The following is a 14,132-nucleotide window of genomic DNA, read 5'->3' on the forward strand; positions in this document are numbered from 1 at the left end:
TATTACTACATTGCCTGGTTCACACTAAAATAGTTTCAGAAACATAATTTTGTGCACTGTTTAGCTGTAATATGAGAAACTTTGTGGGCTGGCAGGCTGCTATTTTTTCCTGCTGAACAGACAGGCCAAAACCGAACACGTAGGTACGATCTTGCTGAGAAAACAGCAGCCGACAGATCACTCCTGACATTCCTGCTGGGCGAGCCTCCAACATTCTGTGCAAGGTTTAAAAAGGGTTTTGTTTCTGCTAATCTGATACGCCAGATGGTTTGTTGCACAGAACCATCTGGGAAGTCATCCTTAGAAACTGTTTGGAAAAGGGCAGACACTTTCAAAAGACATTTGGCAGGTGATTGGATGAACCATCTGTCTATCACATCTAACACGGGCTAACCCTAACCAGTTGCTTTACTTACAATGCAGAAAAACTCTGATATAACTGATGCACTACTTTTGGTGCCGATAACTTGAAGCCTGACAAGATGGCTTCTTGTCTGATCTTGTGATCTCACAAATCCAATTGTCTTGCAAGATAACATGTCTGTGCCACATGTCCGTACCTTAGTTGTGTTCAGCCTCTGCAGCTTAGCTACATTTGCCAACAACATGTCAACAAAACAACTTTGTCAACAGCTCCTGCCTTAGGCCACATTCAGAATTGCGTGCTATGGCGATTAGCTGCGGGGTTGTGCAGTGGTGTTCAGATTATAACCGCTGTGAAACAGGATTTTTTTTTTTAATCTATTACACCAGCTTTCTCGCTATCTGTGGTCCCTCTACTCATTCAGACTTTGTCTTACACGACCACAGCTGTGCTGTCTCTCTGTTGAACATATGAACACAAACTGAAGGAGGCGTTTAGGCATCACTATTTTCAAAACTAGGTATACGAGAGCCCTCACTTGGCAAAGCATACGCCCCATGCACTGAGGCTATGAGTCCTTTGCTGCCTGTCGTCTCCTTTTTGTGTTCACTTCAGCTGTGTCAAATGTCATATGCATGAAAAGCCCCAAAAATATACAAAATGAAAAAATAAAACTGGTACATGAAATGAACAAAGCATTAACATAATTGTGAGATTTTCATTATTTGGTCCATAAACTGATTGGCCACCAGAGCATAACAACAAGTTGTGTTTTTCTTTGGGCTTCAGCTAAATTGACTGGCCCCATTCAACATGAATGGCTGTCGTCTTCGCCACAATGCTGGATTCTGCTCTGAATGTGGCCCCACAGCAACTCTCAAATATAGATAGCTTTTGGTAGAAGGCTCAGTGTTTTTGTTTTGCTTTGTTTGGTTTTGTTTTTACACAAATATGGTCATATACCATATACCCCAGTGAAATATCAGGAGGTTGTGAAGGTATGGAAAAATAGATACCACCCAAGCCTAATGTGAATATTAACAAGAATAACGGGTGTGAGGTGTAAAAATGTTTCAAAATGTTAGGGTATATGAATAGTCACACTCGTCACATATATACGGTGACAAGTCTGTTCCCTGAGCCATTCATGTGTGCAAATATAGTCAGACCTGTGTGAAGTGATTGATTGACTGACAGCAGCCTGGGCATCTGTATTCTGGCAGCACAGTGTGACACTAAGAGTGACGTTTCGAATGTTTGCAAGCTGTGACTTCTCATACATTTTAAAATCCTGTAACGTTCTCCCATGTATTTATTTTCCTCTTTTCCTACCCAGAGAGGAATCCCTATCGGGCAGTTCTGCAAGGATTTCAATGAGAGAACGAAGGAGCTGAAGGAGGGCATCCCTCTCCCAATCAAGATCCACGTGAAGGTGCGTCTGCAGTGCTCATTGTGGGTCTCTCTAACCCATTTCTGACCCTTTACACTTAGCACCCCTCCCTCCCTACGACGATTGTGGTTAATTCAACTAGCTGCATAACATTACCAGAGCACTTCCATTATTCATACTCTACCACCGAAGTAAGCCTTTTCCATTTGCATTCATTAATGAAGCAATACCCAGAGGAACTTGGAGTCAAGAAGCATTAAGTGCATGCGAGAAATGTGAATTGCTCAGAAAAGAGGTGTTATGAGCTTGTAGTTTTTATTTTACACAACCACATACTGTTTGACTCGTCACACATGCACCCTCCCACCTCTTTGTGTGATGCCTCAAATCAGGAGTTGCTTGCTTTCTGCTAAATAAATGTGTGTTGTAATGAGGTTTGTGATGTAAGGAGGGGGAAGCCTAATCCTTTAAAAGGCGTGAATTTATTTTGACATGCAATATCCAGCAACAGCTCTGCCATCACCTCACTGGGGCCTCACTGCTGCCCATCATTGCCACCTGCTGGTGGTGCTTAGCATTGTGGTTGTGCTGTATGTTCTGTATGTGATGTTAAATGTATTCATGCAACATGTTTCAGCCTCTGAGACGAAAGTTTCTAATGTCAGCCTTCACCTCAGGCTTGTCAGTAGTTTTGATCACAACCCATAGTGCCTTTCATCTTGCTTTAGAGCAACAGTTTAACATTTTGCGAAATCCACTTTCTTGCAGAGAGTTAGATGAGAAAATCGATACCACTCTCATGTCTGTGTGTTTAGTAAGCTGCAAGAGCCGGGAGGCAATTAGCTTAGCATAAAGACTGGAAACGGGGGGAAACAGCCAGCTTGCCTCTGTCCGAAGTTTTAAAAAAATCAGTCTACCATCACTAATTAATGTTATGTATCTCATTTGTTTAATCCATACACCAACAGACATTTTAACAAGATTAGGAAGCTACAGTCATGCTTATGGCTCTGTGAGGCTGTACTTACTCACAGCAGCGCTCTCAGCTAAATGCTAACGTGCTGACAATGCTAACATGCTGATATTTAATTAACAGTAAACATACATACAGTGCAGCTGAGGCGAGGATGGCCAGGTGTCCCAATTTATTTGGGATTGCACAGCATTTTTTCTCCGGTTCCTCCTCCCACAAGTTGAGATCATGTCCTACATTTTGAATGGTTTTAGCTTTTTGCAGAACAAATGCTTTTAGTAAATCTGGCTTTTATCCAACTGCTGTGAAGAAAGCAGCCAGGGCTGTCATCACAGGACTGTGTTTGGTGTCAATTAAAGTGCACACAAGTGGGTCGAGTGCAGGGTGACCTGTCACCATCTTTGCTGTGCTACGCCCCACAGGGATAATTTTGAGTCACTACAAAGTCGCTTGCCATGCAGATTTAGGCAGAATACGATAGAAACTACCACAAAGAAAAGGAAATACAGCTACAGCAAAGACAGACAAACTCCTCCTCTATTGCCTGTTGTCTGCTACTGAATCAACCAATATCAAAATTTTGGACTACCTTTGAGCATTAATAACGTGTCCTACATGTTCCCTCTCTAACATACTCTTTGTCAAACATTTGGGTGTTTTTTTTTGGAATCTGGTGACTCTAGCTGAGGCTGATGCGAATGTCATTAATTTTGCAGGCATTTGCTCATAAACCAAATATAAAGCAAATTACCTGACCAGGTTATTACAATGTCTGCAGCAAATTTCATGGCAATCCGTCCAAAAGTTGTTGAAATATTTCAGTCTGGACCAAAGTGGTGTACCAAGAGAAGAGCTGATGTTGTCATCCATACAAATGACAAGTTGTGGTTTTACTCAACAGTGAGGTCACTGCAGAAGGTCAGTGGCTCGGTGCAGTGACCTCCTGCTGTCTTGTCGTCACAGAGGCTCATCAATTTATGTACAGTTGAAGCAAACAAGATATAGCCAGTATAGGCAATTTGAGTAGGAGGAGGGGGGATGCCATCCCCCTTGATGGAAAAATGACCAAAATTCATCTCCCTTGTCAACCCACCATCCCCCCTCTCCATCCCTTAGTAGCAGAGAGAGTGCAAGGGCAGACAGGCTATTTAGTTGAATATGTCCAGGGATACTCAATATGCTTTGCCCGGGCGCCACTTTTGCAAAATAAAAAGAGGCCAGGGGCCAGTTGATAAACAAACTTTAATTAATTTTATTCATCAGATGAAATTAACAAACTTTAAAAAGCCCACAACAAATCTTTCTATGAAATTCTTTATTTTCTTAACTTCTTAACTAAATTAATTTGGTTCACGGATTGAAAGAAAAATCACACATTTTATTGCATATAATAACTGCACCTGAATTTAATTTGTAAATGCTTTTAAAGTACATTGAAAGGGTTTAGAACATTTAACAGAGCTGGAATCTCTTCCATCATGCAATTACTGAAAAGCTGGAATGATTCATAAACATAAACTGCTCCTACCAGGGACAGAATGAATATATGAATACACATCAGAATGATCCTAATTTCTCTGTGACTGTTACTCCTCTTCTGCTACTAATAGCCCAATCTATCTCATCCTGTCCTGTCCTGGAAAAACAGTGTGATTTGGCCCACAAGTTGAGTATCATTGGTCAAGTCTGTCTGACTCATTGATCCTTTATCTGACTGAAGATTGTCTGAGTTCAAATCTGTGGCCCTGACCACAGCTCTGAAACTTCAGATGCCTGAAAATAATCTGTGGTTAACACAAGCTTAAAAACACATTTTGCACTTTGTTCTACGACATAAAATACATAAATAAATTCCCTGCTTGTGAATTTTGAAGCTTTTGTGTGTCTTAAAAAAGGCAGTTGCTAAAAAGTAGCCAAATGAGACTATAGTGCTTGAAGTATGTTTATAGCATTAGCTTTCTACTTCTGGTGAGTTCATTTACCTTTCAAAAATAATCAAAGTGGTTTTCATTCATCAAGATTATCTTACTGAACAAAACATGTCAGTATCATATTTGTTCGCTGCAGTTTTATTTTCTGCAATAATCCAAATCCAATGGAAAAATCCCATTGGCTTTTTGTGGAGGGAGCAAGAACAATGCTACCTGCTGGGCTGGCCTACAAATACATATCGTCCCTGCAGCATAAGTTTTAGAGCTTCATTCAGGCAGATTTTGTTTACTATGGACGGAGCAGGACAGCTGTTTTTGTCTGTTTCCAGTCGTTGTGCTAAGCTTGCTAATTGCCTGTCATGAATCTCTCCACATCAGAGTAGAAAATACTGAAATTCCCACTCACTCCCACATTAGCCAAAAGCTGTAACGTATGTTAGAGCGTTGATGCCCTCCCCTCCCTCATACTAAGGGGTTTATATGTGAAGTCATCTTGGAAAATCTACATCAGATGAGTAAAAATATTTACAGAGGTTTGGGAAAATTTTGATGCTAAAATATACATACGTCAACCGGATTTTGAATGTTTGAATTTGAATACAAGATGAACACTTCTGCGAAGCTACAGGCTGCACTGTTGCTGCTCTTCTCTCTCCGTATTTGTATTGTTTGCTTTTTGATTTTGCCTGCCAGAAAACCCTGATGCAGTAAATGTTTGCGTTTCATCTTATAAAAATGGGGGAGGAAACAACAGCAGCTCATTGGACCTTTGCAACCGATAGCTTTTCCATAGATAGAGAAAAATTCTGTTCCCTTTGTCGAAAGGTCACAACTGCTAGATAACATGACTCAGATGACAAATCACCTGCTATATGGTATCTTCTCAGCCTACAGTTTATTGCTCTGTTTGTTTTTTATTTATTTACTTATTTTTCTATGTGACAGATACCAGATAATCCAAAGTAAACTTTCCTCAGAAGATTTATTGATTGGCTCTGTATGTCAGATTTTAATAAATAAAGGTCCTGGGCCGGGCGATGAATCTGAATTAAAAGAAAAGGGTCAGAAAAACTCGGCGAGGCTGAAGAGATTATTTTTATTTTCATCCTGAGGGGGCGGATGAAAAGGGCGAGTGGATGAGGCTGGAGAGCAGATGTGCAGCAGCACGCACTTGAAAGCACAGGGGGTAGACATAATAATGTGAACAGCCCATGCATACAGCTTGGGTTACTTCGGTGTTAAAGGTGCAGCGAGCAGTTCTGGGGAAATATCATATATTTTTTAGTCTCATCCTCAGCTCGACTATTTCCCTCTAGAATCACAAGTCAAAAGTCAAGAGAACCTCTCATCAAGTCATCCGCATTATCTCTTTAATGCACTTAGGTGATATTCTCATATTAATACAAACTGTTACAATAAAAGACAAAATAACTTACTTACTGGAGAGGAGACAGGAACTAACTGTTCTTGAATCAAAAATACAGAACTTTTGTTCCTGTTCAACACAGTAAGCAGTTAAGCACAAGGTATGAAAAAAAAGAAGAAAGCAGTACTTTAATCTGAGAGGGATGAAAGAAAAAGCGGGCGCTCCTGATTAACGGGGAACCTTAAATACTGTAGACAAGAGGGAATGATTTTCCTCAAAAACTGCACACTGCTCCATTGAAGACCAGTGAGCGGTCGATACACATTCGACTTGGCTTTAATCATCTAGCCTTGATTATAAAGGTTTTTTTTAACTTTTTGCAGTTTAACGAAGCAATGTGCCTTGAATATTTGCGGGGAATTCAGCCTTTTATTTCCTGAATAGTAGGTCCAAACTACAGTATGTTTGTACTTCAGTTTTGAATTTCAATTAGAATCTGCAGAAAATGTTTCAAAACATGGGAAAACGTAATCACTCATCTCTGTGTTTTTACTCAGTACAAGTTTTAATCATTCTAAAACATGTTTAATTAATTTCAGCAATAATCTAGAGACATAAAGTGATATATGTTTGAAATAATAAAGCAGGTTAATCACTTCAGGGGAGGTTTACATGTTGCAGTTACACAGAAGTAACACACGGTGAGTTTTGCGGGCAGATTCAGCTGGTTTCTACCTTCATCTCTGGGTGTTTTATGGGCCCAAAATAAATTAATCTGTTCATTAAATCCAAACCAAATAGAAGAATATTGTACTTTTCAGCTTCAAAGCAGCCTTTAAACCATCATGTTGAAAGGTAAAATTGTTGAACTGAGTCGTCACAGCAGGCCTGTCTAAGTTTGCATATCCCTGCATGATGAAGCGGTGTGTATGGGGCTATTTTTTTAGCCTTTTGGAAATTAAAAACATGGTTGCAGAACTTTACAGAAATGTGTAAAATATATAAATGTGTTACTTATGCTTATTCTAAAAATGGTGTATCAAAATTTCTGCATACTGGGGTCCCTAAACAGTATCAGGATTACATAAATTGGGAATGAGTGGAAAGCTGAGACTCTTGTGGATTCATTGAGTCCAACTATATTCAAGTGTGATGCTATTAGTGCCCATATTAGCCATTTTGTTGTAATGAGGCCATTTGTTTGGAAATGATGATGTTACTGGCTACCAGGGTGATCTAATCAGCTCTGACCTTCTGGCCACAACATCCACTGGGACATGCAGGCTCCAACCTATAAATAGGCAACATCAAGTTTAAATTTTTATTATGAAATCATTTAGAATTCCAGCTTTTATGAGTTTCTCCAAAAGTGTAGTTTTCTGTGTCTGTTATATTGATGTAAAGCCCTGTGGCTGCTTGTGCTCAGGGGTTTTCATAGTGCCGCCATCAGAAACATTCTGTGCAGCCGAACATGACATGAAATACATGCCTTATATTTTAATTTCAATACTTTGACATTGAATATCCAAGATTTAATACACTAATTGGCTACTGCATCAAACTGCGCCCCCCTAACAAGCATCTGTCAGGTTAGGAATGACAAATTGTAGAAAGCTACTTGTTGCATAGCAACTAGTGGCGCCTCACAGGGAATTACATTGTCATCAAAGCTAGTGCTGCATTTCAGCGGACAACTTGGCAGTTTCATGTGGATGTGAGATGGAAAAGCCGACCTGGAAAAAAACGCTGGATGGTTAAGGTAAAAAGGCAGTTTCAGGAAAAATGGATGAACTCTTACCTTATTAATTAAATGTTCAAATCCATTATCAAAGGAATCATTAATCTGTGACAAGTTCATGGGTTTTCCTGTGCAGCCCTCAACCATAAGCTGGCTCCTTAAAATGATAAAAAACTTTGAGAAAGCCTGCTTTAAATAAATGATAATGTTTAAATTGAGAACTTCAGCAGTTGTGGTTGTATTGCAGTAAGTGCTTCACCATCTGTTGCCTGGCGGGACCAGCCAAACAGGGATATGTTGGAATGAGCAGTTTGTTCTTACATTTGTCCATAACATACTTATAATAAAGGACTAACTAGCGCTACTCTGCAAGACAAGAGGAATGCTGGTTGTTTAGTCAGTGTGAGGATGGTGACTTTGTATAGCACTTTTCATACAAAAAAAAATATATAACATAAGTTTCACACGATAAAACAATAAATCACTCACCCACCTCCCTTCTCCTCACCATTCACACAAAGCAATGACTTTGTAATTAATAACGCCCTAAAAAAAGTACGACACTCATTAAAAACAGGAACTGATGAAACACTGTAATAAATGAGGAAACACCAGCGGCAGAATAAAAACTCAAAATAGAAAAATAATCATTAGCCTCAGTCTCTGAGCATTTTATCATGTAGCCTTCAAGTGAATATATAAGACACCTTTTACTTTTTTGGACTCTAGTTTCAAAACCATTCAGCTGGAAACATTAAATAGTCAGCCAGAAAGGCAATTTCAAACTCACAGAACTGGCCAACTTTAGCTTAATTATCTTGCTGAAATAGGTGATAACAACTGCTACAACTGACGGTTGTCACTTGAGCCAGACATGTGTAGGTAACGGATGTGCTCGGCCTGCCAGATCTGTTCAGGCTCCTGCTTTTACAGATGAGAGTGTTTCATCCATGTCATTGAACACAAACCAACAACTTTACAAACCGAGTCTCTAAATCACCACAAGCTATGAAACTAACTATTACTGAGGAAAATAAGAGTAATTATATATGGATGAAACGTTGTCATCGTTAGCTTCATTCAGTCTGAATGAAGAAAAATAAAATAAAACTCACCCAAAACGTCTTGGCTTGTTCCAACGATCAACAAGTCTGGTTTGGTTGAAACTGCAAACAGAGTGTGCAGGGCAGATGACTGCAGACAGAAGTATAGGAGGACACACACTTTTACTTTCTCTGACTGTGTGAAAATCTGATGTTTTCTCATCACAGATGATGATAAAAGGGGTTAAAACCCGAGTCTCACTGGTAAAACCTACTCATGTAGGCTGATAGAGGAATTTATTGTGGTGCACTGAACTGTGAAAAAAGAAAGTTTAGTTTAATGCAGTTCAGTTGTATAAGCTTTGAACATTTTTATGCCTTTAAGTGATAGGAGAGCTGAAGTGAAGACAGAAAATGGGCAGAGAGAGTTGGAGGATGACATGCAGCCAAGGGGCGCACGCCTTACCAACTGAGCTACCAGGACACCCCAGCTTTAAACACCTTTATGAACGCAATATTTGATAAAGAGCTCTCTGTGGTCTTAGTGTGTAACGTTTAAAACATATTGTCCCTAAACAATATCAATACCGATTTCAAATTCATGTTACAGTGCTCATGTATACTTTGTGCCTTGAGTTCTGTTTGTTTCTACACAGCAGCCATACGTTTGGACATATAGCAAGTCATACTGTGTCTGTCATGTCTGTCATCTGTAAGCGCGGGAACCCGAGCAGGCAGACTGAGCATGTCTGTTACCAAGGTTATCTGCTAGAAATGATTAGCATGCTGTTGTCTACCTCTGTCTGGAATAAAGGACTCATTGTTCCAAAAACTTACTATGAAATTCGATGGTAAATCTGCCAACATTGTCATTGTAAATGTGACATTCAAAAAAGGAAATATGACAGTTGTATCAACAACAATAAGGCATGTGGGGCTTAGCGAATAGATGGAATGAATGGAAAAATGTGAAAAAAGAACTCGGTACTTTTAAAATTCTGGCTGCAACCCGTTTCTGGCTGAGGTTTATTATTCCATGAAAAGCTCATGTTCACATGCTGACCTTTGATCACAGGTTTTAATCTCATTTTTTCTGTCTCCTCAGCCTGACAGGACCTATGACCTGAAGATCGGCCAGCCTACGATCTCTTACTTCCTCAAGCAAGCAGCGGGCATTGCAAAAGGGGCCGGAAAGACAGGTAAGATGTGCTGCACGCTGCACTGATATATCTGCTCTCACTCCAATTTTCACCCGCTGAGCCCATCCTGTAACGGACACACGTCTCTCCCCGGGCTCGGTTTTGAGCTTTGCTGTGATTGATGTTATATTCATGACGTGTGGGGGAACTGCAGCAGAGGAAGGAATGTGGCAAAGGTAGTGTGTTAAGAAAAGAGAATTATGAATTTCTGCCTTTAATGCTCCAAGCTAGTTCCAGCCTCGTTTCAGCTGTTGACTTCTAATACCACCTCCAACACTGTCTCCAACACACACACACACACACACACACCTCCACTTTGTCCTCTTTTGTGCTGAACTTTACCTTGTACATTTATTGAATTTTTCCTTCTTTATATTCTATATTCACACTCTGAAATGTCTTTTGTGTGTGAAGGCCATGAGACAGCGGGGATGGTGTCGGTGAGGGCAGTCTATGAGATTGCCCAGGTGAAAGCCGAGGATGAGTGCTTCAAAATGAGAAACGCCTCCCTTGAATCTGTCGTCAAAAGCATCATCGGCTCGGCCCGATCACTTGGCATCAAGGTTGTCAACGAGTAAGTCCTGATTCTGCGCTCAGTGCACAAATAATTTCATTTTATTTACCTCGAACACCAATAACCCCGATCTGTGGGCACACAAGTGCTTTCAGAAGCTGCTTCTGTCATCTATACAGTTCTTTAAATGAGCGAGGACACACGGCGACATAAACGCCAAGCTTCACACACATTCCTCCTGCAGAGATAAAAAAGAGGCAGTGAACTGAGTGATCCTGGTGTCATCAGTAGATGAGGTTGCTGTGCCTCCTAACAGCCACTAGAGGTCAGATAAGATAACAGTGAAGTGACCACAGTGGACACAATAACATTAACACCTCAAGTAGCTTCTGTATCACTATATAATGAAATCTAATTCAACAAAATAACTCTCCAGCTTCACGCATCCCTGAACACGCACATTCAATTTTTTAATGTCTGTCTGGTGAAGGAAGAAATCAAACACACTTGACATCAAGTAAAACAAATGATTTATTTGAATGGTGTAGCCTAAGGACCACAGAATAATTTCTGAATACTGACAAAACTTTAAAATCATAAAAATTAGTTTTGTTTTAAATCAGAAGAAAATTACAATTAAAATAATCCACAACAGTTGAGTAGTTTTCGTGTCTCTGTCATTGAATTTTCAGGACATTGGGTACATAAATGAAAGAGAAAGAGATGATGATGATTCTCAAAATGTCTCTTACAATGTGCACATTAAGATGAAAGATATTGTTTCATACCTTTTTCTTTTTTTTTCTCAACCAAACCAGCACCAAGATGCACATGCATGGTTATTATGCAAGAGCTGCTGTATAGAAGTGGCATATTTGACCTGCCGTCTGTGTTGTTGGAATAAAACTGAACATCATGAAACATCACAGTGTAATGTGTTTTCAACGACTGCCTGCTAAAACCCACAGTCAGACAGTCAGATGCAGCAGAAGTTGCGATAGCCAGTCGTAACTTAACAATTTTGTAAAGGCAGCGGGGTTTCCTCCAGCAAGGATTAAAAAACCAGAGGTCTCTGCTGGACACAAACTCACCGAAACAATTAGGAAGCAGTTTAAAAGTAAACTAATTGGCTTTGGCTGCTGCAATGATGCAGTTTGCCACTTGGCTTGATAAGATACTCGAATGCCTGTCTGTCCATCCATTTGTCTGTGGTTGAGACTTAGTTTGTGTCGCAGCTGTAATACATTCATGCAGTGTTGTAGAACGCACTTATTGTTTTGCAGCATTACTTTCCATATACAGAAAAACATGAATAATAACACGAGCACCTGAAAATAACAAGCAGTCCAGTGCAACAGCACCAAGAATCACGGTCTCAAAAATTAAATCAACTCAGCTCTCTCTCCTGGCATCCTGCTGGACTACGTGGTTTAAGATGCCGACTACATAATAACAACATCCCTGACTTGATTCCAGCAAGGGACATTTGCTGAATGTCTTCTCCACATTTCTTCTGTGTTTCCTGCTCATACCTAAACTGTGAACCATCCAATTACAGCAAAAATCCCCCCCAAAAAATATGAATTAATGGAGCGTTCTGACACAGTGATTCTGTCTTCATTCACATAAGGTTTTGAGAATGTAGTGTGTCCACACTATCATGTATACTCAAACATTAGTGTGGCACAATAGTGTGGTAAACTCATATTTTTAGTTTTTCAAAGAATAATGCCGATATTTAGAGAGCAGTGTGGCAGATTACTGATATATAATACAGATATCAAAACAAAGAACAGCCATGCATAATTCCATTAACGTTAGCTTGGCCAGTAACTTGTTGTTTTAGATTGAACTGTTATGTATTAAAGAAACAGAAAAATAAATTGTGTTGTAGATTTGAGAACATGACTGGTATTTAAAGGAGATTGGGGCAGAGTGCCTCAGAAGCTGCATTATTCTATACATTATAACATGCAATGGAAGAAACATGTTAATATTTAGAAAAGACGATGCTGACTGAAGACATTTAGGCAAATGTTTACAGCTGGATGCAGGAGAGTTACAGTTCAGGGCTCAAAACTGTTTTCACCACAAGACTCAACAAGTGAAAGCACTTACATGGTTCCACAGCAGCCACACTGACGAGGCTGCCTGCACGTGTCTGCACACAGTTTTTGTTTGTCAACCTTAAGAGCGCAGGCAGTTGCCGGCGCTGATTATGTCAAAATGCCAGATAATTGGCCCGATTATCACTAATGCATACAAAAAAAAAAGACTTGGAAGGGGAGCAGCTGCTCCCAGCTGCAAAAACTGAAACAAAAATTGTATATGGTGGTAAAACAACTCAGTAACTGTAAACAGAAAAATAACTTTTAAACCCTTCAAAAATGATTTAATTCTCTGTTTTTGTGAAGTTGAATTGCCAGTCACACTCCAGAGTCACAGTTAATTGGCATGCACATGTTGCATGGTGTTCTGTTTGTATAAAACAGTTACATATGTTACATATGTTGACTTTAGACATTCTTTAGCAACTTTTACTTTCTTGCCCATGAGGGACTTTGCACCTTAAAATCCATTGTGTTTACTCTCATACTTTCAGATATTTATCATTCGTTACATGCACAGCATTTATTTTGCTACAAACTATTTTAGTTCAGTATTCTTCCACAATCGCACTGCCTCGACCTGCCGGATCTATCTCTACTTCAGTTAATGATATTGTACTTTTCCCAGAATCCTTTTCTCCAGCTTACTTAAAAGTTAACATGTCTTGCGGCTGCCGAGCATTATGATTTATTGAGAGTACTGTCAGCGGAGAAATTGGTATCTCTGCCTCCTTTACAATGGATTTCTCCCTGGATGGTTGTTGAACACTGCTGCATTGTGGTGAGTCCACAAAGAAGACATTGCTCTGCGTTTCCAGGAGGACTGATGCCAAAAACTATGTGCAAAGTTAATGCTGCAGATTTTCAGCTAACAAGTTCAAGTATTTGCTGTTGATTATCACCAACTCCACTCAAAACATCTTGAAACAATATAATGATGTAGGAATGCAAGCAATGATTAGATTAGTCCAAGTAAGACTTTGTGGTAACTGAATGTAATTTTTCCTTCTCCCTTCTTCCTCCTTTTCAGCCTCTCAGCTGATGAATACAGAATCTTCTTGGAGCAGAGAGAGGAGAAGTTGAAAGCTGATGCAGCCGCAGCAGCTGCAGCTGAGGCTTTGTCAGGCAAAAAGAAATAAAGACCTGCAACATCCAATTGGAACCCTCCATTCCTGTTTTTACTGACTCTATATTTACATTCATACCAAATCACTATTAATGTTGTGTGTGTCAGATCTTAATAAACTGCTGTTATGTGAACTGTTTTTTCTGTGTCCTTATTCCCATCTAATATTAAGATATTCCTCTGCAGTAAATTGTTGGTTTGAATATTTTAGGATTATTTAAATGATTTTACTTCACTCACATTTTGGCAACAAAAGCCTCCACTCAAATTTGGAAAAATATTTATGACCCTGAGCGTTTCATTTCCTCTGAGCTGAGCTAATGAAACTGTAATTGCTCTGTCTTGGAAGGATTTGTACATGCAGTCTCTTTGATGTTATT

At 39.7% G+C, this 14,132-nt stretch overlaps 1 protein-coding gene across 1 annotated transcript in view; it reads left to right on the forward strand.

Moving 5' to 3' along the window:
* Positions 1 to 13,886, forward strand: part of mrpl11 (mitochondrial ribosomal protein L11) — a 64,147-nt gene extending 50,261 nt beyond the window's left edge. The window contains exons 3-6 of the mRNA XM_084718947.1: positions 1,701 to 1,796; positions 9,911 to 10,004; positions 10,419 to 10,578; positions 13,657 to 13,886. Coding sequence (XP_084575073.1) covers positions 1,701 to 1,796; positions 9,911 to 10,004; positions 10,419 to 10,578; positions 13,657 to 13,765 — 459 coding nt within the window. The 3' untranslated portion in view covers positions 13,766 to 13,886. The remainder of the gene's footprint in view (positions 1 to 1,700; positions 1,797 to 9,910; positions 10,005 to 10,418; positions 10,579 to 13,656) is intronic.
* Positions 13,887 to 14,132: the final 246 nt, after the last annotated feature.

Source organism: Lutjanus erythropterus, chromosome 5 (assembly GCF_056507025.1).
Source record: "Lutjanus erythropterus isolate fLutEry1 chromosome 5, fLutEry1.hap2, whole genome shotgun sequence".
Classification (NCBI taxonomy): domain Eukaryota; kingdom Metazoa; phylum Chordata; class Actinopteri; order Lutjaniformes; family Lutjanidae; genus Lutjanus; species Lutjanus erythropterus.